The sequence below is a fragment of the Passer domesticus genome, chromosome 4 (assembly GCF_036417665.1).
Source record: "Passer domesticus isolate bPasDom1 chromosome 4, bPasDom1.hap1, whole genome shotgun sequence".
Lineage (NCBI taxonomy): Eukaryota > Metazoa > Chordata > Aves > Passeriformes > Passeridae > Passer > Passer domesticus.
The window spans coordinates 81,102,047-81,124,685 of NC_087477.1; the positions used below are offsets into that span (position 1 = coordinate 81,102,047).

The 22,639-nt window shown below is 46.5% G+C and overlaps 1 protein-coding gene and 1 long non-coding RNA gene across 4 annotated transcripts in view; both read right to left on the reverse strand.

Moving 5' to 3' along the window:
- Positions 1-5,658, reverse strand: part of LOC135299697 (uncharacterized) — a 49,478-nt gene extending 43,820 nt beyond the window's left edge. For both annotated transcript variants that reach the window (XR_010361652.1, XR_010361651.1), the window contains exon 1: positions 4,739-5,658. This is a non-coding gene — a long non-coding RNA (uncharacterized LOC135299697). The remainder of the gene's footprint in view (positions 1-4,738) is intronic.
- Positions 5,659-6,642: 984 nt separating this feature from the next.
- Positions 6,643-22,639, reverse strand: part of SMOX (spermine oxidase) — a 51,174-nt gene continuing 35,177 nt past the window's right edge. For both annotated transcript variants that reach the window (XM_064419041.1, XM_064419042.1), the window contains exons 4-7: positions 18,187-18,364; positions 14,654-15,349; positions 8,405-8,565; positions 6,643-7,122 (exon numbers count right to left, since the gene is read on the reverse strand). In XM_064419041.1, coding sequence (XP_064275111.1) covers positions 6,985-7,122; positions 8,405-8,565; positions 14,654-15,349; positions 18,187-18,364 — 1,173 coding nt within the window. In that variant the 3' untranslated portion in view covers positions 6,643-6,984. The remainder of the gene's footprint in view (positions 7,123-8,404; positions 8,566-14,653; positions 15,350-18,186; positions 18,365-22,639) is intronic.

A 22,639-nucleotide genomic window follows, 5' to 3' on the forward strand; every position in this document is an offset into this window, starting at 1 on the left:
ATTCTCTCTATAATCCATATATGTGTGTATATATGTGTGTGTATAATAATCTCATATTAAAATTTTATTATATAGAAATTTTACATCAAATTCTACATATAATCCTTAAAATATGTCCATATTTTAAATAAAAATATATTTATATACTAAAAATATATAAAGAATATGAGTGTATATATTCATTAGGAGGGTGTTTGCATATATATTTTTATATATTCTATAGAAATGCTACATCAAATCCTACATATTCTACATATAATCCTTAAAATGTGTCTATATTTTAGATCAAAATATATTTTTATATTTATATATAAAAACATGTAAAGGATATGAGTGTATATATACATTAGGAGTGTATTTATATATATGTTTATATATATTTATATGCATGCCATACAAATTTTACATCAAATTCTACCTATAAGCCTTAAAATACGTCCATAATTTAGATAAAATTCTACATATAATCCATATATATGTGTGTGGTGTGTGTATATACATTAAGAGTGTATTTATATATATGTTTTTATATATGTTTATATATATTCTAGAGAAACATTACATCAAATTCTCCATATAATCCATATATGCGTGTATATATGTGTGTGTATAATAATCTCATATTAAAATTTTATTATATAGAAATTTTACATCGAATTCTACATATAAGCCTTAAAATATGTCCATATTTTAGACCAAGATATATTTATACATTAAAAATATATAAAGAATATTATTGTATATATTCATTAGGAATGTTTTTATGTATATGCTTATGTATATTTATATATATTCTATAGAAATTTTACATCAAATTCTACATATAAGCCTTAAAATATGTCCATAATTTAGAGCCAGTTGTGTCAGGAGGCAGCTTGATGTTCCTGTTCTTCAGGGATGGGGAAGGTTTTTGCTGTTTAAAAGTGGAGGGAGAAGGGTTTCCTTGGGCTCAGCATCATGGAAGAGTCCTGGAGGATCTCCCTGCCTTTCCCAGCCGTCCTGTCAGAACTTTGTGGGGATTAAATTGATGTTTTAATGCAGAGGGCAGCAGAAATTAAAGGATCAAAGCTCTCAGGTTGTCGGGGTCTGCAGCTACTCCTGAGGGACAGCGCAGGGACAGCTCCAATCTCTGCTCCTTGTGACAGTGCCAGGACCCAAGGGAATGGCTGGAGCTGTCCCAGGAGAGGTTTGGGTTGGGTATCAGGGAAAGGTTCTTCACTGCCCAGCTCCCCAGGGAATGGGCACAGCCCCGAGGCTGCCAGAGCTCCAGGAGGGTTTGGACAACACTCCAGGGATGCCCAGGGTGGGATTGTTGGGGTGTCCGTGCAGGGACAGGAGCTGGATCAACGATCCTTGTGGGTCCCAGCTCAGGATATTCCACGATTCCTGTCTTTTGCAGAAATCTTTTGCTCCTACCACACAGGAGCAAAATTCAAAATTTGTCAACACAAAAATTCAACCCATTGGCCCAGGGAACAGGAGTGGGGCCAGGAACAAGCAAAGATTGCTGCCTGTATTTATGAGCACAGGCACATCCAGGTGTCACCAAGATGGTCTGAAAACATCCCCAGGTCAGGAAGGAAGCATCCCTTTGCATTTTGAAGCAGGGAGGAAGCACCCACTGGGACTTTGAAGGGAGTTACCTGCAAGCAGGGACATTCAGGGTTTGCAGCTGTGCTGCAAATGAAGCTTGGCAGGGCAGGGAAGGAAAGGTTTGCTTTGCTGTCCCTGTGCTGGAGTTTCCTGGAGATTTACAGCCCTCAGCTGGTGACTCGGAGCACAGCCCCGCTGTTATCCGTGTTCCCATCTCAGCGGGGTGAGTGCCCTCTCCCCTGGCTAAGCCAGCATCTGCACCCATCCACGTCACCCACAGCAGCCAAAATTCCTCCCCTGAGCATCCCAAATCCCCTCCCAGTTCCTGGCATCTCCCACTCAGCCCTCACCCCTTGCCCAGCCAAACATGACATATTTAGCTCCAGTGTTTTTATTTTTTTTTTTTAATCTCTCTCTTTATAAATCAACTTTTCCAGCCCCTGTCTCTGCTGTTGTCTTTTCTCTTGGCAGTGCTCAGTTGACAAATGCCTGACAAATGGCCCTCAGGCAGCCACCCTGGCCAGGGCCACACTGCCCATGAGAAAAGAGATGCTGTTCCTCCTTCTCCAAGCATAATTCCCCCTTTTGTTCCTTTTTTTTTTTTCTTTTTTGCTTTTTTTTTGCTGTTCTCCCTCTCATGTCACTCCTCTTACAGGCACTCACAGCAAACCACCCGCTGTGAACCCACCAGGATAACTGGGGTTGGGAAATCTCTCCCTGTGCTTCCCAAAAGGATTTTGGAGGGGGTTTTGCTTGGGATCAGGTTGTAGCTGCTTTTCCTCTGTTTGGAGAAGTTTCACACCAGTTTCTAACCCTTTGTGTTTTGTCCAGTGGAAGGTTGTCAAGTCTTAACTTCTTTTTGCCAGGGTCAGGATTAAATGTGTGAGATGGTATTTCTTGTTTGGACTCAGATGTTTATCAATTCTTATTTCTGTTACAGTCTCACAAACTGTCAATTCTACAGCACTTCACTCCAACAAACTAAAAATGGAACCCTTTCTCTCTCTCTACAAGGCCTTTTAAGGACAAACTGTCCAATTAAGGAATGACACTTAAGTTATTTTTATTTTTAACCTAATAACCAACCACCTGTGCCTGCAATGGGGACTTTTTTATCCAATTACACAAAACCACTGAAATCCATGGAGAAGAAGGTGAAGAAGAAGGAGCAGCCTCCACCCTAAAACCTCCACCTTGTTTTATATATATTACTATATTCTAAATCCTTAAACTCTAAGTTTTCCACCGTGTGATATTACATACTTCTAATCATCTCCACACCCATAATCCCAGTTCCATCATTCCATTTTGGAATCCTTCTCCACGGCCTCAGGTCAATGCAGTGTTCTCTTGGGGGTCAGTGCCTGGCAGCACAGAAAGTCTGGAATTCTCAGCATCCAGGGTCCCAACAGAAGGTGTCCCTGCCCATGGCAGGGGGTGTACTAAGATGATCCTTAAGGTCCCTCCCAACCCCAAACGTTCCATGATTCTCTGAGAAACATCCCTGAAACTCAGAGAAATCCTCCATGTCCACCACCCAATGGCTGGATCTCACACAGGACCTGATTCATCAGTTACTTCTCCAAAGGCATTCCCAAATTCCCTGGGGGATGGGAGGCTCCTGAGCCAGCCACCAAGCCCCGGGCTCTGGGTGTCCCAGGGGGGCTGCAGGATGGCCAAAACCTCACATACCTGGGCTCTGAGAGCTGGGAGATCATCCAGCTTCTTCCACCCACCTTCCACAGCTCCTGCCAGCCCTGCAGGGATAGCTCAGGCACTCCAGGAATGGAAACAGAACCCACTGATAAAGGATCATATCTGTGCTCAACCCTCTGGGCTCCCACTGCTCTTCCCTCACATCCTCGTGTGTCAATTTGCCGGTATTTCCTGGGAATTGGCCAATTCTTACTGTTTCTAAATAATATTTTAATGCCACGAGATGGCAGCACAAAATCACCTTTCCTGGGGTGTGCTCAGCTTGCAGAAGCTGCTCCAGACCCTACACCACGGAGAAGTCAGTGCTCTCACCTCAGGGATCACTCCAGGAGGAGAAAATATCCAACCCTTACCAAGTGCAGAGCCAGAACCCAGCTTTTCCATCCCTTTAACCACCTGCAGATCCAGCACCCACTAATTTCCAGCACTGCTGTTCCACTGAGTTTGTCTCAGGGTCTCCTCCCAGTGGCTCCTAGTCTCCTTTTTCTGCTCTGGGTTTGTGTTTGCAAATAAATCAGCACCAGGGGAATTCCCTGGGCACTAAGCCCCATCCTTTACTCTGTTTTATCATCAGAATCCCCTGGAACAGCCTGGCTGGTGCCCACTTGCACAGTTCAGAGCCCAGTATGAATCCTGGGACACTCCTGCCAGGGGGAAAGGGCTAAACCCTGCAAATATCCACAGCCCTGTGCCAGAAAATCCTGCTGGAGGCCTTGAATGTGCTGGTCCTCTCTGTGCATGGACAGCCACAGGTCACTTCATGCCACCAACCAGGCTGGATGAGAGCTTAGAGCTCTTTTCCAGCCTTAATTCCATGATTCTGGGACTGGCCACATGGTGACACTAACGGGGGTCTCTGCTCTCCACGGATTTGGGCAAGGAGGGCTGTGAAGGCAGAAGCCAGGACCTGCCCTGTAATTCCACCACTCTCCTCGTGCAATCAGGGCTCTGAGCATCCACTTCAGCTTTTGCAGAAAAACCTCTTTTCTAAAGCATTTCTTGCTAGGGAGTTCAAGGAGCAGAACCACAGAATTGTTTAGGTTGGGAAATTCTGAAACAATTGAGTTCAACCATTCCTCCCAGCACTGCCAGCACCGCCACTGACCACATCCCCAAGTGCCACATCCACACGGATTTTAAATCCCTCCAGGCACAGGGACACCACCACTGCCCTGGGCAGCTGTGCCAGGGCTGCACAGCCCTTTCCATGATGAAATTTTCCTTAATAATTTTCTTTTTTTGTGGATGATTTTTCCTGGATCACCCAGTAAAGGGACAGCCATGCCCATTTCTCCCTGGCATCATCACCCAGGGGGGTTTGGAGCCCCAGCTCTGGCAGCACCCTGCTGCTCCCACCTGCTGCCCTCCCCACACAGCCAGCCAGGAGGAGCAATCCCTAATTAATGCTGAGTAATTAGGTGCCTCTTACCTTCTCAGCACCCCCATCTGCCTTCCGCCAACCTTCACCACTGAGCTCTTGGAATGAAGATGCCACAGGTCTTGAAGGGAGAGTAGCGTGGAGGGTCACAGAGCCCCGTGGTGACAGCACCTCTCCTTGTCACATGCTCAGGGTGGCCTTTGCTGCTAATTTTAAACACCTCTTAGTAAACAGCTGCTAAATTTAGTGCCTCTGGAACATGAGCATCATTTTAAAGGCTGGATTGCTGGTGAGGGGGATTGGCCTGACCCAGATCCCTGCTCAGCAAAGCCAGACACCATCATCATTCTGTCTGCACAGAGCAGAAAAAGGAGCTCTCAAACTCTGGCCACCAGCACAGCAGCTTTCCTTGGATGTCCCGTGATAAAGCCACAGGAATCACAGAATCATTTTGGTGGGAAAAGACATCCCAGGTCATCAAGTCCAGCCTTTTACTGATCCCCACCTTGTCACCCAGCCCAGGGCACTGAGTGTTCCTTGGGGACTCCACCACCTCCCTGGGCAGCCCCTTCCAGGGTCTGAGAATTTCTTCCTAAATTTCTTCACTGAAGAGAAAAAGCAACTAACTCTTTGTTTCTTCCTGTGTCATAGCCTCACATACCCAAAGGATTTGTTTTTCTCCTCAGATTCTGCTTCGCAACAGATCTGGCTGCTGGGAATCAGCTCTGGCTCCTTGAGGTTGAGGTCTGAGGGATTGAAGCTGGACAGTTTTTATCTCTCTTCAGTCAAGTGTGCTGCACTCTCCTGCTGCAGCCCAACTCCTTCTCAACTCAGTAACAGCATGAAAAGAGATAAAACTGGAGAAAAACAGCAATAAATTCAACATACCACCATCCTTCCCAGCTCTCCAGCAGCCAGAAAGGCATCCCACCTCCACACTACAGCAGGGAATCAGCAGAGCTCAGCTGAGCTTGGAGAGAACCAGACAGAGCTGGTGCCTCCTCTGCAGACATTTATCAGGGATGCACTGACTCACCCTCTGGAGGGGGAATTTTCCCTCTCTCTGTCCCTTTCCCTCCATTCTGTAACTCATTTATCAACACAACTCCCACCCCAGACACACGGAGAGGGAAGGGAGGCTTCACATGGGGCAGCAGATGCCAAAGCAGACACATCCCTCACTCCTCACATGCAGCTCTGGCCAGCAGCCAGCCAGATGGAGAAATGGAATGCAGGGAGATAAGGCAGTGGCTAAACGCCCATGGTCTACACCCTGAAAACTTTTATTTTTGGAAACTGTTTAGATATCTTTAAACTGTGCTGATGGCTACATTGTGTTCACTTGACTTTAAAGAAGCACATGATTTATCTCTCTGAGGAAGTTAAAAAAAAAAAAACTCATTCCTGATGGCAATTTCCACATAATGCAGACAAAACCTTGGGAGTCACTAACATCTGGAGTTAGTGACACACATCTGCACAGTCCAGGGGCTGCTTGGATGGGGTGAATGCCTCTGTTACACTGGATGACACACAATTAAAGCATAAGGCAACAAAAGAATACCCTGAGTTGTGAGGGACCCACAAGAAACATCAAATCCCTCTCCTGGGCCCTGCACAGGGCATCCCCAGAATCCCACCTGTGCTGAGAGCACTGTCCAAACACTCCATGAGCTCTGGCAGCCTTGGGGCTGTGACCACGCTGACCACAGTGCTGTCAGCTCTGCCCTAACCAGACCCCTTTGGTCAGGATTGTATTGCTGGCACAGAAAATCTCCAGTTTGGAGATTATTCCATACAAACACAATTTGTGTACTGTGTTTCTGGCCTATTTTCAACCTGTTTTCCTCCTAATCCAAATTTTATAGGAAGAGGAAAAAAAATCCTATTTTTGTAATGTTGAATGAAAGACTTGGAAGTTACCAAGTGAAGTGTCCAGGAAGTACCACAGCACAGTCTTTTTATTACAACATTTATTTTAGTATAGAAGGCACTTACAATACAGAAAGAAAAAAGAAACAAAACGAACATGATAGGCACCAAAAGTGAAATCAGAATTAAAATGACAGAGAAACAGTTTACCAGACCAAAAGGAGCACCCTTCCCTGTTAACAATACAGCACATGGAAATGAAGCTATTGGTGACTAACATTTTTAACAATTAGAGTTTTTTATTTTTAATTTTTTTTTAATAGAAAAGATAAAAGGCTGCTCTACTGCGAACTGAAATAAAACAGAACCCCCTCCACACAGCTGCAGGAGGATTTGGGAGGTGGTGGTGGTCGGGCAGGGCTCCCTCAGGGCGGGCACTGCAGCAGGTCCTGGTACATCTCGATGAGCCGAGCAGCCTCCCTCTGCCCCGAGAGCACAGCACCGTGGGTCGTGGAGTAATACTTCCTGTGAGTGGCCTCCCCTGAGAACATCACCTGCATGGGCTGCAGGGCACAGCACAAGGGGCACAGATCAGCACAGCTTACTGGGGAGCAGCTGGGGGCATAAAAGGAGACAAACTTTCTGTGCCCTCCCACACAGGATGGTTTGGGTTGGAAGGGACCTGAAAGATCATCCAGATCTTCCTTTATCCCAGGTTGCTCCAAGCCTCTCCTGCCTGGCCTGGGGCACTTCCAGGGATCCAGGGGTTTCCATCTGTTTTGGAGGGCTGGTTCTCAAAAGCCCCACAAGATGCCAGTTCCAAAAACCTTAACAAACCTGCAGGAGGCACAGAGCACCTGCTCTGTACCATCTCTTCCCTTTGCTCCCCTAAATTACATTTCAGCCTTTTAGGCATTAAGGGAATTTTTCTTCTGGACAGCAACTTCAGAAGAATAACAGCCATGTCTCAATACCCAGAGGGTGAGACACAGCATTTTATCTCTTATACCAATAGTGAGGTGCTTGCTAGAACTGCAACTTGGATTTGAGGCAGGAATTTCTGGGAGGTTTTCCCTGGGAACTACACAGAAAGATTCCTAAAGCTCCTACTGGGTTTTCTTAAGTAGATTTCTGCACTGAATAAAGTTATTTCTGTTGGGGCCAGGCTGTGGTGGAGGAAATGGACTGGGCAGCTGCTTGAATGCTGCATTTTCATCAGCCTTTGGATTTGGACACATAACCCTGAGTGATGGGGTGAGTTTGGCTTAATGTGTTCCTGAGCTGTGTAACCACCTCCATGTGTGCTCCAGCTCTCCTTGCTAAATTCAGAAAGCCAAGGCAGTGCCTGGGGAGAAAATTCATCATCCCCTGCCAAGGACTGGGCCTCCCTCAGCCTGCACTGCCAACACTGAAATATTTCCTAATATGCACCCCTAACACATTCAGACCTAGACATTAGCAGGGTCATATTAATAATAATAATAATAATAATAATAATAATAACAACAATAATACTTAAAACAGACTAGCACGTGCTTTCCCGAGGAATTCCGAACTGGACAATAGGGCTGATGGTCATTAAATGACAACATCACAATTTCAGAAGTCACACACATGAGCAGCTCTTGATAAATTCAGGAGAGATGAGGGAATCCCTGAGACGTTGGCATTCCAAACGTTAAAGAGATAAAATCCTACACACATCATTTGCAGGAAAAAGAAAGGGGGAAACACACTCCTGGAGGCCAAAGCAGGGATTTTCTCTTTCAACCTCCCTCCCCAAAAAGCTGCTGCCCCGTGTCCCATCAGGTTTATTGCCCCAGGCCCCATCTGGGCCATACTCACAGGAGTTTTGGAGCTCTCAGCATAAGGCAGTGGTTTCGCCAGTTTCTCCACGTCGGCCCCACTAGACCCAACCTGGGTGTAGGAGTAGGATCCACGGAAGTGGGGATTGCTGCCCCAGGAGGACCGCAGGATCCGGCGAGGTTTCGGAATGTTTGGATTCCCTGGGTGGAAAGCAGAAGGAAAAAAGTCAGACTGTGTCCAAGAGGGAAGAGGGCAGTGCCTGAGCAAGGTGTGGGTGACAGGGATTTCACTTTATTCAACATCCATCCTAGCAGAGCCCCCAAAGCAGATCTGTCTTCCATCATTGAGTTTTAACAATTTATGTAACAGAAATTGCCTCCCTTTTCATCTCAGCTCTTCCATTTTCCAGGGTGTTGGGGGAGTCCCACCTGGGTGGTGTCCAAGGAACAACACCTGGAGCTGTCCAGGGAGCAACTGGATGAAGCACTAAGTGCGCTGGTCTGCTTGATAAGGTGAGGAATTGGTCACAGGTTGGACTCCATGACCTTGGAGGTCTTTTCCGACTTTAAATGATTCTGTGATTTGTTTTGGGAAGGAGCATTAAAATGCTCCTTTAGGTTCCTGAAACACTGGGGAGCTTCAGGGAACCTTGGACACATCTTGGTTTGGAAAGACAAAGCATCTTCTGGTCACATTTGCAGTGGGCAGCCTGGCAGTAATCAAGATCTCACCAAAATGTAGGTATTAAACTGAGTGCCCAGTCTGAACTGGATGTTTAGGTAGCCTTGTGAGAGAGATGTGCCTCCAAAGAGGAAAGAAGGCAAATCTTCCTTATGTGGGGGCATTGAAAAACCTGTCAGGAAGTTCTCAAAACCTGTATTAACTCATTCCAACAGCTTCCCATACAGTTGCCCCCCAAATGAAGCAAAAATCCACGAGACTCTATTTATTCAATGCACAAGGCATGGAAAGAAGGCTTTTGAGGCTGGAAGTAGGATTTCTAGATCGCCATAGGATTTCCACTGCTAAGAGGATGTAGGACCTAGAGGAGAAGAATGCACTCAGGACAGGGTCACCAGCCACTGTCCCCATTCCAAAGACCTTGGAGAACCTGGGATCCAGGACTGCAGCCCACCAGCTGGTGGCACAAGAGCCTCAGGTACAAGCAGGGAGAGTCACACTTTGGAAATTCTCTTGCTGATTTTGGACCATCTCAGTGTCACTGCTTTTGTTGGAGTCCCATGATTGTATCAGGCATGGGAGGAGAGGAACATGGAGAATTCCAGTGAAGAGAAATTCCCTCTGCAGGAGGCAAGATCCATCCTTGAGGTAACATCACATATCCAAGCAAGGTTCAGTTACCTGAACCTTGAGTTGTCTAATACTTCAACAGCAAGGGGACTGGAACTGGATGATCATAAAGGTCCCTTCCAACCCAAACCATTCTATGATTCTTCATGGAAAGGGGTGTCCAGCTCTGGCAGAGCTGCCAGGACAGTGATGGAGTCACCACCCCTGGAGGGATTTAAAATCCATGTGAATGTGGCACCTGGGGACATGGGTCAGTGGTGGCCTTGGCAGTGCTGGGGGAACGGGTGGGATTGATGTTCTTAAAGAGCTTTTCCCACTTAATTCTGTGATTCCAGAAGTCAGCTCAAAAAGTAGGAGTTTTGAGATGTTCACATCCTATGCCTGCTTCAGACCCTGACTCTGTGACAACTCAGGATGTTCAGCCTGCCATGAGACAACCCAAATTCCCCCACTTTCTTCATCCCATTTGAGGGAGACACCCAAATGTAAACCCTGGTTAGGCACTGCATTATTTAGCTCTCATAAACTATTATTTAGCTGGGCCTTCAATTCCTTAAAATCAAGAGCAGGTCCTGGTTCAGCTTCTGCTTTCAGAAGTATCCTGTCAGCCAGAGCTATGGAATAAAGTGCTGGAACAAAGCAGAGGATGGCCTGCCCAGAGTACTCTGTGAACACTTCAAAACCAGGCCCCAGATCAAAATATGGCACAGACTAGCAAATAAATACATCCCACAAACAAAACACATCCTACAAAGCAATGTTGTTTCAGGAGTAAGAGCTTTGCATAACAAAGGCCTCTAAAACATGTTCCTGCAAGACTCTTCAAAGCAGAAATGCCTGGAAGTGGAAAGCCCAAGGGAGTCTGAGAACTGGGAGCTCTCAGATACATCAAGGAAGTAAGTTATCATGTTTTATTTTTGAGGGTTGTGGAAAAGCCCAGGAGAATACACCATGGAAGCTGTCAGAGAACACTCCCCAAGCAGGGCCAAGGCAGCCACCCATCCCACTGCACTGCACAAAAACAGCACATGAGGGGTTTTCAAATAAAAGGAGTCTCTGCAGTGGCCTGGTGGTGCCTCTTCCAGAGCTGGTGCATGTTTCCATATCCACATCCATTCCCATGAGCTCCTTCCAAGGTCTCCAGCACGTCAGGCCATGTTGGCAAGACCTAAGTGTCCACTGTGCAGCAACTGTGCCCCTGCACAATTCTGCACCTTTTAATGCAAGAAAAAATTTCCTCATTTTCTAAGAGGAAAATCAAGAGACCCAAAGGGGGGGTTTTGGTTGAAGGTCAGACAGGAGCACGTAGCACAAGTTCTGATTCTGAGCTGTTGTTTGAAGACAGAAACTACAAAGAGTGAGAGGCCACAGTCCTTCAAGGAACTTCTTTCACTGGACTTTCTCATTCTGCTTTTAAACAGGGTAAACATGCCTTTGTCTGCAGATAAAAGTAACAACACAGATGTGGAAACTTCTCAGTTCCCACCATCCAAAGAGAGATAAATGGCTAAAGAAAAGATGTTTGCGTTCACTAAAACAGGAAGGCCCATATCTTCATGGTACAGATTTCCACTTGTGAAGCTCTGGAAGACAACTCCCTGTGCCTCAAACAATCCCATTTTTCTTCAGCTCCTGGGAGGTGTGGATACAGAGATTTATTGGTTATGGGGCTGATTTAATTACTATAAAATCAACTCACCAATCTAAATTAAGGCATCCAAATTTATTTGCCTACCTGAGAGCAGGATGTAAGATTCCACCAAGGGAGATCTGTGGTACTGCCCCCATACCAGTGACTACAACCACCAGAGTGGCTACCCCAGACACCCACATGGGACTGGGAGATGTGATGCAGAACCTAAAACAGATCTGTTCCCCTCCTGGAGGTCAGGGAAGGAAAACTCAGGGCACCTCCAGCTGCAGCCTGCCAGGCTCCAGTGATCCCTTCAGCAGGGAGCCTCTGGCTTCCTACTCTGGGAGCTTATCCAACAAAGAAAGCAGAGCAAGGCTCCCAATTGCACTGAGATATTCCATTTAATCAGACTTGGAGGACACTGCTTTTCACCATCCAGTTGTAAAAAGCAGTAATTGCTGATGGTTCTTAGGTTAGAACAATCCTCAGAGCTTTTCACAGCAAAGCCAGATAATCCCCAACGCCGACCTGAGAGGAAAATTCAAGATCAGTTCACAGAGAGATTCTCAGTGTGAGCCTAAAAGAATGGATTTAACTTAAAACTGGTATAACATACTCTGAAGCCAAAGGAAAGGCCACCATGAGCAATAGACTGGGAAAACACAGTGAAAGATGGGAACCTACCTGGTAATGCATGAATTCTTTCTCAGAAGAATAAGAGCATGGGGCATTTCATACCCAGCACATGAAAGGCACAAAAAGCAAAAGGAACATTAAAAGGTTCAAACTATGTGCTTCATTATTGAATATAAGACTCCCTCTATGCTCAGTATAGAGAAAAGCTACTTCAGAAGATGTCACAGAGCACCACCAGGTGAGGTGTGGAGGATCTGAGCTGCCTTATGGAAGATCCAGGCTCTCCAAGGAGGTCAGGATCCTGGCAGGACTAGTTTCCTGACTTGGTTAGCCAACCTGTGTGAACTTGAGTGTTGGGAAAGGCTTTCAGAGCTGTGTTTGGTGGTGCTAATTGGACCAGAGGAGTGCAGCCGTGCTCAGAAGTGCCTGCAGATGTATCATGGGCTGCTGGTCTAGCCCCCTCTCACACTCCCCCTGGAACAGATCAGCAGGGAAGAAGGGAGGTGCACGGAGGGCTGAGCACACTTCTGTTATTTCAGCCAGCCTGGCACCTGGCCCAGATCAGCCCTGAGGTACTGCTCCTTCTGGGAACCTCTGGGGAAAACAGGAGCAAGGGAAACAGGATAAACCCAGCTCCCTTAGCCAGGGAATCCTGCAAGAGCTGTGAAAAGGTTTTCTACCAACAAAGGGACTGGGGGCAGAGTGGAACAGGTCATGCTGGGTAATGGGTGCTCCAAAAACAGGTTTTCCTCTCACAGTTTTGAGCAGCTGCAAGACCACTTTTCAGTGGATGCACAAAATGCTCATTGCAGGGCAAGGCTCTGGTAAATCCAGTCTGGAATTCTCCAAGGAGAGATAACCTGGGATTAGCTGTGTGGAAGAGCCTGATGGACAGTGACCAGGTGCAGCATCAGCTGGAACAGCAACTGCAGCACAGACCCAGGGCCCAGAGCCACATATTTCCATGCTGGGAGGACAGGAACATCCAACACACGTCAACAGTAACTGTGAAAAAGCCCAAGAAGGAAGAGGGAGAGCAAACTCCCACGTGCCAAACTACAACAGACCCAAACAGCCAAATTCCCACTGATGAATTGGAGTGGGTTTTGGATTTTATTTTTTTTTTTAAACAGGCCTTAAGCAAGAAAAGCTGCAACAGACAAGGTTGTTTGTACATTCAGCACTGCAACAACTTGGCCTGTGAGAGAACAGATTCCTGCTAATCCTGTGTAGAGCAGCAGTTCCCTGCTGGGGCCAGGGGAAGGATGGCACATAGGGAATGATGTAACACAGGACATGGGGACACCCAACACCCCTGAACACCAGCAGCTCAGGAGGCACAGCTGAAACAAGGATTCAGGCACTGAATCAGAGCTTTTCAACCCAGAGTCTCTACCCTACAGCTCCTGCAGAGTGGTAAAACCTCTTTTGCCTGTAGTCAGTTGTGCAGGAAGTCCTCAAATTCCAGAGCCCTTTCAGGAAAAAGGTTCTTCACCCAGAGGTGCTGGAACAGGCTCCCCAAGGAATGGTCACAGCACCAAGCCTGACTGAGCTCAAGAAGCATTTGAACCATGCTCTGAGGCCCAAAGGGATTGTTGGAGTGTCCTGAGCAGGGCCAGCAGCTGGACATGATGATCCTGATGGGTCCCTTCCAACTCAGGATATTCTGTGATTCTGTGACTCTCTGGATCTCCATGCTGTTGGTGGCAAATGGGCAGTAAGGACAGGGGAAAGCTGCATTTGTGAAGGCAAATTTCTCCAGTTAGCTGGACAAGAGGTAAGGTTGGAAACCCCCTGAGTGCTGAGACTGGGCTAAAACCAGCTAGTAGGAAGATATAAATCATTTAATCAGGAGCCATCTCTAAAATAGCACAAACTACACCTAATCTTGGAGGATGCTCCTCTTATAACTGCTTGTAATTCTGTATCAATTCAAAACCCTTATTTCAAAACTGCTATTAAGTCCACCACTATTTCTTTCAGTGTTACTACCTTACACCTGCACAGTGTCTCCCATCAGAGGATGTCAAAGACTCTCAGATACAAAAATCACTTTTCCTGGGAAGGTGTGTGACCTCTAGAGAAGTGACTGTGGACAAGCTAAAGCCCAGCATCCAAATGTTATTGCTTTAAGTGATCTCATTTGGATTTTCTCAGTGTAATGCACCTAAGATTTGCCTCAGTCCAACTGCTGCCCTTAAAGTGATGAAATCTGAGAAGTCCAGGAAGGTTTCAGTGATGCACCCAGAAAATGGGAACTCTCAAGATCAATAAATCTTTTTGAAATTTAGGTCTTGGAGATTATTTCCATCATTCTGATACTGAATGGAAGTCAGGGGTGTGACTGAACCACACCTCAGCTGATCTAAACAGGGTCAATTTCTGAAGTGGCCATGCTTGCTCTCCACAGCTGAGATCAGCCCTCAGAGCCCGACAGCTTCAGCTGTTGAAGAGTTATTTGTGATTCAATAAAACAGAGGATGTGGAATCCTCCAGCACTTCTGCCCATCACTTCCTGAGCTGGTTTATCAGCCCCTCTGTATAAATAGCTCTCAGGCACACCCAAGCAGGAGCTATGCTGGAAGCACACGCACATTCAAAGGGACACAAAATGCCAAAGAGCTAAAAATGACTTTAAAGCATTTCCTTCCTCGTGGTTATTTGATTCCCCAGCCCCACGCTCCCTCTCCCACCAGAGCAAGGCTGACCTGTAAATTTACGTAGCATTTCGGTGCAGGTTTCTGCCACAGTTTCATCATCACACTTCTCCATAATCAAAGCCTCTTCTCCACAGATCCAGCCACTGAGGACGTGGCCGTACCTCTCAGGTGGGTACAGCACATCAAAGCTGCAGATCTTCTTGTACCACAGCTCCTCAGGATAAGTCAAGCTCTCGCTCTCCGCCTCGTCTTCCCAGACAAACTGGATGCTGTTGCACTCAGAGCTCCAGAAAGGCTCTTCAAACTCCAGGAAGATCTTGTCAGTGGTATTGATTCCCAGTTTCTCAATGGCCATCACCTTCTCCTCAGGCAGGCGGGGATGGAACAGGCTCTCGTGGCGCTTCTTCAAGACTCCCAGGGACACAGTCACAATGACGTGGTCAGCTGGGATGAACTCACAGTCCTCGCACTCTACGAAGACATTGGAGCCCTTGTTCTCCTCGGGGAGGTCACTGTTGTGGTCAGCCACCCTCTCAATCTCCTTGCTGACCGACTGGTTCCAGTGGATGCACTTGACCGGCTTGCGGAGCTGAATGACAGACTTGGGAATGGAGCGGGCCAGAATCTCCACGATTTTAATGAAACCACAAGGAATGACGTGATGAGCCCCGGGGATTTCGGTCCATTCCCCAAATTCACTCAGCGAGACTTCATCCATGCTGTGGGAGCTGCTCTCACAACTCTCTACCTAAGGAAAAGCAACACAAAAGCAACATTGCCACAGAGCAACTCCTTTAGCCACAGCACAGCTCTGCAAGGGCACAGAGGAGCTGCAGGAGATGAGAGTGATGAATTCCACTCTGAAACCAGATTAGCTTTGCTAGTAAAGAAGTGCTTGGCCACAGGATCTGACAAAAATCAATCCTTAGCCTTTCTTGCAACCAGAGAAACCATTTTGTCATGGTAAAGAGTTGGAGTTGCATCTTCCAGAGTTCAGAGACCAGAGGGCTGGAGCCCTGTACAACAGAGCCCCTCTGATCTGAAGACAAATTGAGAGCAGAGGCTGTTCAGCCTGGAGAAGAAAAAGCTCTGGCAAGACCTCCTGACACCTTTCAGTACCTAAAGGTGCTACAAAAGAGCTGGAGAGGGACTTTGGACAAGGCCAAGGAGTGACAGGAGAAAGAATTATGGCTTTAAACTGACGGTCAAATTAAATTAGATGTGAGGAATAAATTCTTCCTTGTGAGGGTGGTAAGGCCCTGGCACAGGGTGCCCAGAGAAGCTGTGGCAACCAGAGCCCTGGAAGTGTTTTCAAGGCAGGTTGGATGGGACTTGGAGCAACCTGAGATGGTGGAAGGTGCCCTGCCCATGGCAGGGGATGGAACTGGATGGTCTTTAAGGTCCCCTCCAACCCAAACCATTCTGTGAATCTATCATTCCATTATGTCTTTGCTTTTGCACAATTCTGAGTGAAAGTTCTGGTTTCTATCCTTTAAAACCCTCTGCAGTGGCCAGGGACCTGCTGCCTGGTGCTCCTACAGCAGAACCTGGAGCTGCGTTAATCAGATGCTCATTCCAACATTAATAATGTTCCCACGAGGAGCCACAAAAAACTTCTGGCAGCTCTTTGTGCTGTCTGCAGCTTTCAGCCTGCTGTCAAACAGTCAGCAATCAGCCAGCTAACAATCTGCCAGAGGTGAGAGGACCCAGCACAGGAGGAACTGAAGGAGACGGAAAAGGGAAATGCCAAGATGTGAGCCACGTGTGTTTGATGTGATTACCAAAGCTTTAGATCCATCAACCTGTTGGTTAATGTTTGTAGGAGTATTAAGCATAGCTGCAGCTCCCAACAATCCCTGGAACAAAGGCAGGATGTTTGGCCTGTCTTGTGATAAGCTTCTAATGATAATCCTGATGCACGGGACACAGTGATCTTAAAATCTTCACATCACCGGAGTCACAATCGCTTGCACACTGTAATTCTCTAAGCATTTTAAGGACTATTACAATTCCTTACCTCACCCTTTTACCTATTTTCCAGACCTTTCCACACTTTCATAACTGTGCTTGGAAGCCTGACAAGCCTAGACTGTCTGCCTGTGGAGCACCGTGGTGCAGGACAGGAGTCTCTGTGCTGGGACAAAGTGAACAAGTCAGGGCTGTACCAGCAGCTCCCAGGCTGCTCCTGTGCCTGCAGTGACCAACAGGGTCCCTGACCAGGACCTTCCCTGTCCTGGTCACTGCCTGATGACTCCAGTGGGGACTGAGTGAAGACCCATCTTTGGACTGTGCTGTAGTTTCACCCTACCCAAGCACTGCCCAGACCTCCCCCAGGGTGACAACACAAAACCCGTGGCACACAGCAGGATCCTCATCCTGCCTGGATGCTCCAACAGGACACTTCTCATTATGAAGTTAAACACTGGTGGCTGTTTGATTCTTTCAACCATCAAGGCAAAATGCCAGGGGGAAAAACAAGCAACTAGGAAGACTCTAACACAAGACAGATTAATCCCCACTCTGTCATCTGATAGTTTTAAGTATGAGAAGCTTTGTTGTTCTCAGGTATTTGCATGAGAAGGGATTTGCAAGGCTTGCAGAAACAGCTCTGACTGTAGCAGCCTGGAGCAAGCACAGGATAAACCACAGGAAACCCAGAGCTGTATCCAATGACTTAACCCTGTCTGCATGGGTGTTGCTGTATGGGTAACACAATAAATAACTGAGCTTTACGTGGCAGCTGTGGAGATACCCTGTGAGAACAAGTTTTGGATGCTGAGGTATCAGGCTCAGGACACCACGGTTCAAACCTCAGCTTTATGTCAAATCTCCTGTGAGACACCTTAGGTCTTTATTCCTCTTTGGTTTAGCTTCCCACCTGAAAACACTGAACTCATGACAAAGTGCTGCTTGCCTCCCCTGCCTCATTTCAGAAGCTTTTAAGTCATCCTAATTGAAAGAAAAATGACTGATACACTATACTCGTGGAGTGCTTGATGCAGCATTAGGTCCTCATCCCACGGAGAACTCATTTAGCCAAAGCACCAAGGAGATAAAAAAAACTATGGAAGCTGTGTGGAAAGCTGGTTTTATATAGTCTGTCTTGGATTTTATTGCTTTACCTTCAAAATGCTTTCTGGGGATTTCTTCAGCAAATTACCAGCATCAAAGTTACATTTCTTCTGGTCTCTGAGAGGTAAAAAAGACTCAGGCAGGATCAGGGGGTGCAGGTATAAGTCACAAGATAAGACACTACTAAAAGAACCTGACAACAGAGTAGCTTCAGGTGGCAAAAAAACCCTAAATCACACCAGAAAATTTAACAAGGCCTAGGAAAGCCTCTTCTATTAAGACAGCTGGGGTTTTAAGGTAAGAAAAAAAAAATAGCAAAGGTATTATTCCTTGCAGCCCAGTGACTTTGGATGTGCACCAGGAGGGAAAGCTGTCAACAGAAACACAAACTGCAAGAGAGCACAGAAAGCAATTTCCAGGGCTGGGCAGAGCTCAGACAAGTGCCTGAGGTTGAAGATTTATTTGCTCCTAGTTTAAACCAAAACAAAACACCCCGATGCTGTGCACACCTACCTTCAGGTACTGCTGGATCATGGCCAGTTTCAGCCTCTTGACGGCCTCCGTGTCATCCGGGTCGGCCTTGACGCGTTTGCGCACGACGTCCCGCGTGAAAACGCCCACGCTGTTCTGGCTCTCAGCATTGACTGGTTTACCTCGTTGGAAGAACTCCTGAGTCAGGTTATAGACCTGCCAGAGACAGGACACAAGGATGGGATCATCCAGCCAGATGTTTCTTCACCTGTCCCAATCCAGCACATTCACCTCCTCCTCCCAGCAGAAGCCACGTCCTTCCTCACATCTGACAAAAAGCACCGGCTCTTCTCCCACCTCCATGTTCCAGGTGCAATCCCAGGCTGACACCAGCCCTTCCACCCTCTCCATTATTTAGAAGGAATCCATCAGAGTGGGTGAATTGAGTTTCACAGTTGTTTTTCTGTTGTCCCGTTTATGGGGATTTTTTAAGGAATTTTGAATGAGTTAGAGATGGGATTTTTGAGTGTTTAGATGTTGTCATTCATTTTTCCTATCTTCTACATCAACAGGAAGGGTGAGCTTAGCTCACACCTTTACTGCATGGTTTAGAAAGTCATAAGACCTTTTAAGGATTTATTGTTTAATAAAACACTGTTAATAAAGATATTTATGTTTTTTACTTAATCCTTAAATACTTAGTTTTATGGACTTACGCAGCAGTGTAAGCTTTCTTAGTTAATTATGTTATGATATATAAACCTACAGTACTGTATTCTAAACTTCTTGTTTACCTTTGTAACTACTTTTATTTTTTCTACATCCTAAATTCTAAAACTCTAAACTTTCCTCTTTTTAACTTAACATGTTTCTGCTTTAAACTATAAACCCACATTCTCGCTTCTAGTACTTAAGTTTGGAAGCATTTTCCAAGGTCTCAGATCAAATCCTGTTTTTAATTCTCAGCTTTGGCTTACAGGCCCAAGGTTCTGAGAATTCCCTGCATTTTGGATTCCAACATCCCATGAAATCAGGGTGACAAACAGCAGGGGAATTCTGTAGGCACACAATTTTACTTGAGCACAGGACAGGTAGAAATCCATGGAAAACAGTGACATCTCTAGAGCCCCTCACCAGGAGCCACAGTAAAAATCCCTTGTGACAAATCATTCTTCTCTGAAGATATTCCTGGTGGCTTTTAACCCCAGTTTTCCATACAAGCTACGTAAAGGCAAGGAAACACCATCCACCTCAGCCCTCTGCTTGTGGCTGTCTGGAAAAACTTGTATTTCTATCTACAATATTGCCAGAAGAGCCTGCAATTGCATCATGCCTCTTCCTTTCTACAGAAAAAAACAACTCAAAAGGAATCTTTTAACACAGGAAAGCTTTCAAATGATGCCTCTCAGAAATGCAGCACATCCCATTAATGATTTGTTTGTCCAGAATGTGTCCCCTTCTCATTCACACCATGCCACAGGGTGCACAATACTCTTACAAGCACAGGGGATATCCCTGCTTGGGGAGTTTTTCCTGTCAAAGATGGTTTGATTACACCTTATGATCATTTTTTGGAGACAGATGATTTGGATATGTCAAGAAGCTGAAGTCTACAGTAAATATCTGGTGCAAAGCTGGTAAAAAACTGTGGCAGCCTTGCCTTCAAAAAGCTCCTGGAGCTTCCAATTCCCTGCTGATAGGGCTAATCCACTCTGATTTATGTTCTTCCCACTCAAATTTTCCCCAAGGGCTTGATTTTATCTTGGGTTTCAGGAATAAAGTGAAATTGAGGTGGCAAAATAGAGAGAAGAAGAGGAAAGGGGAGAGAATAAACACGTTGCAGTGGCAGGAGTGAGAGAGGAGGTCTGTGAGCCAATGGAGGACAGTCAGTTGAAAAGTAAGGGATGAGGAGGAAATTGAAGAAAGTAAGTGAAAGAATGGAGAAAAAAAAGGGGGGGAGAAATAAATGATAAAAACAGAGAAGAAACAATCACAAGGAAAATGAGTGGGACTGGTAAAGACAGAAGAGAATTGCAGACACTGCCTGGGACATGGCCATTCCAAGGAGATTCCCAGACAAGAAAGGTGGGGCTCAACGTCCTATATGAAACAAAGGCTTCCAGCAAAGGAAACTTTGGCAGTTCCAGCATCCCTTGGTTCCCAGTCCCTGAATTTCTGAGGCCACAAGCACTTGCAGCAGGTCCAGGCTGCACAGACCTTGCGTCAGCACAATCAGCTCGGCTTTCATAATCTGATTGAGCTCTGTAAGCAGATAACAAACTCACAGGACAAGCAAAGCCCTGCTAAAACCCAGCCACCACTTGGCCCACAGGAGAAATGAGCCTGACTATGTTTTTCTTAACCATTATATTCTTCACTGCCCCACAGGGAGCAGAGCAGGAAGGCACAAGTTCTCTGTGCTGCAACCATCAAGGAAAGTCTTTCCTGGAGGTGCCATCCCATTGATCAGACAGCAGGTAGGTTTAATCACATCAGGATTTCATATTTCTCCTGTTATTTCCTTGCTTTTCAAGTTCAAGAAGCATTTGGACAACACCCTCAGACACAAGGTGTGACTTTGGGGGTTTTCCTGTGCAGGCCCAGGAGCTGAACTTGACGATCCTCCTAACTCAGGATATTCTGATTCTTGGGGGTGCTGAACCATCTGAGGAAGAAGAGGAGGCAAAGCTGTGGTAGGCAAGAAGGAAAAGGAGAAACAACAGCAGATCCTACACTGAGAGATATATGGTCAGAATAAATAAGTGAAAAAGATGCTTAAAATGTATGTTTTAATGAACATGAGCAGCAAATACATCCTGTGTAAGAAGCTATGGAAAAGCTTCACTAGGACACCTCATTTGAGGTAGATTTCCAATGAAGCAGGAGCAAAATTGTGCTGTCTGGAGTTGGAATTATCCAGGCTTTCCCTCTTCAGATGGAGAAAGCATTGTCATGCCTATGGGACCACCCCTGGGGTCACTGGGAACAGGCAGCTGTAATATCTGAAAACCCACACTCCTCCAATCATTTCAATATTTCAGCAGCAGGGATCCTGATAGAGTAGAAATGGGCTTTCCCTCAACGATCCTGGGGAAAGGTAACAACAAGGATGACCTGAAAGATTCTGCTGATTTTCTAGTTTCAAAATCTCCCTGCATTCAAACCAGAGCTCCATGTCCAGCAAGGAAGGCTACACCACACACAATCCAGACAACCTTTGCTTTTCTATTATCACACACCTGACACAAGCAGGGAACAAAACCAAAGGACAGACTGCATCAACTCCCATCTCTTACCACTGGCAATCTCACATCCCAGCAGGATGACCTAAACATGTCTCACTCTAAAGTTCCCCTGAGCTGGGACAGAGTAAGCGGCACTGGAATCCTGACTGAAAAAATAGAAGTAAAAAAACAGAGATCTCAAGTAACCATTCATTCTAGGCATTCTTCCTTCCCTCATTGCTTATATACAATCCTTCAGGGAATTCACAGAATCACAGAATGGTTTGGGTTGGAAGGGACCTTAAAGCCCATCCAGTGCCATCCCCTGCCACGGACAGGGTCACCCCTTCCATAATCCCAGGTTGCTCCAAGCCCCGTCCAACCTGGCCTTGGACATTTCCAGGGATCCAGAGACAGCCACACAGCTTCTCTGGGAAATCCATTCCAGGGTCTCACTGCCCTCACAGGGAACAATTCCTTCCCAGTATCCCATCCATCCCTGCCCTCTGTCAATGGGAAGTCATTCCCCCATGTCCTGTCACTCCATCCTTCACCCAAAGTCCCTCTCCAGCTCTCCTGGAGCCCCTTCAGGCACTGGAAGATGCTGGAAGGTCTCCCTGGGCCCTCTCTTCTCCATGCTGAACAACCCCAGCTCCCTGGGTCTGCAAGACAGAAGGGGTTAAAGGTAAGAAATTAAAACTAGTTAATTGGATGTCCACAGTCCTAAAACAGTTTCACTTCAGCTTCCATCTTCTGTCTCCTTTCTGACCAGCTTTGGGGCATCCCACAACCAGGGTCTGTGCAGGGAACGTGGACTCCAGCAGGGATGTCCCTTCTGTTACCTACAAGCTTCCTCCTCCACAAGTTTATTTACTACCTACGTGCTCCTCCACCACAGGAAAAAGCAGTTTCTTAGGAAGAACAAAGCTAAATAAAGAAGTTTCTCCGCAATGAAGGAGGTCAGGAAAGCACATCCCCATCCACACTCCTTCCTGTCAGCTCCGGTGACGATGCCCAGCATTGTCTTTTGCTCACTTGGCTTAAAAACTGCCGTGACTTAATCCCTGTCCAGTAAAAAGCCCTGATGGAGATAGGGCTGTGCTGTTCCCAGGCCAGACATCTGTCAGTGCAATAGAGGCGGGGAGGGAACGGTGACTCTCGGTGGCCCTTTGGTCCTGCTTTCCATGATAACTGCAAGGCAAGGCACTGGAGCTTAATTGGGGATGGCAGGAAGCCCAGCACGGGGTGGGGGTGTGGAAGATGAAAA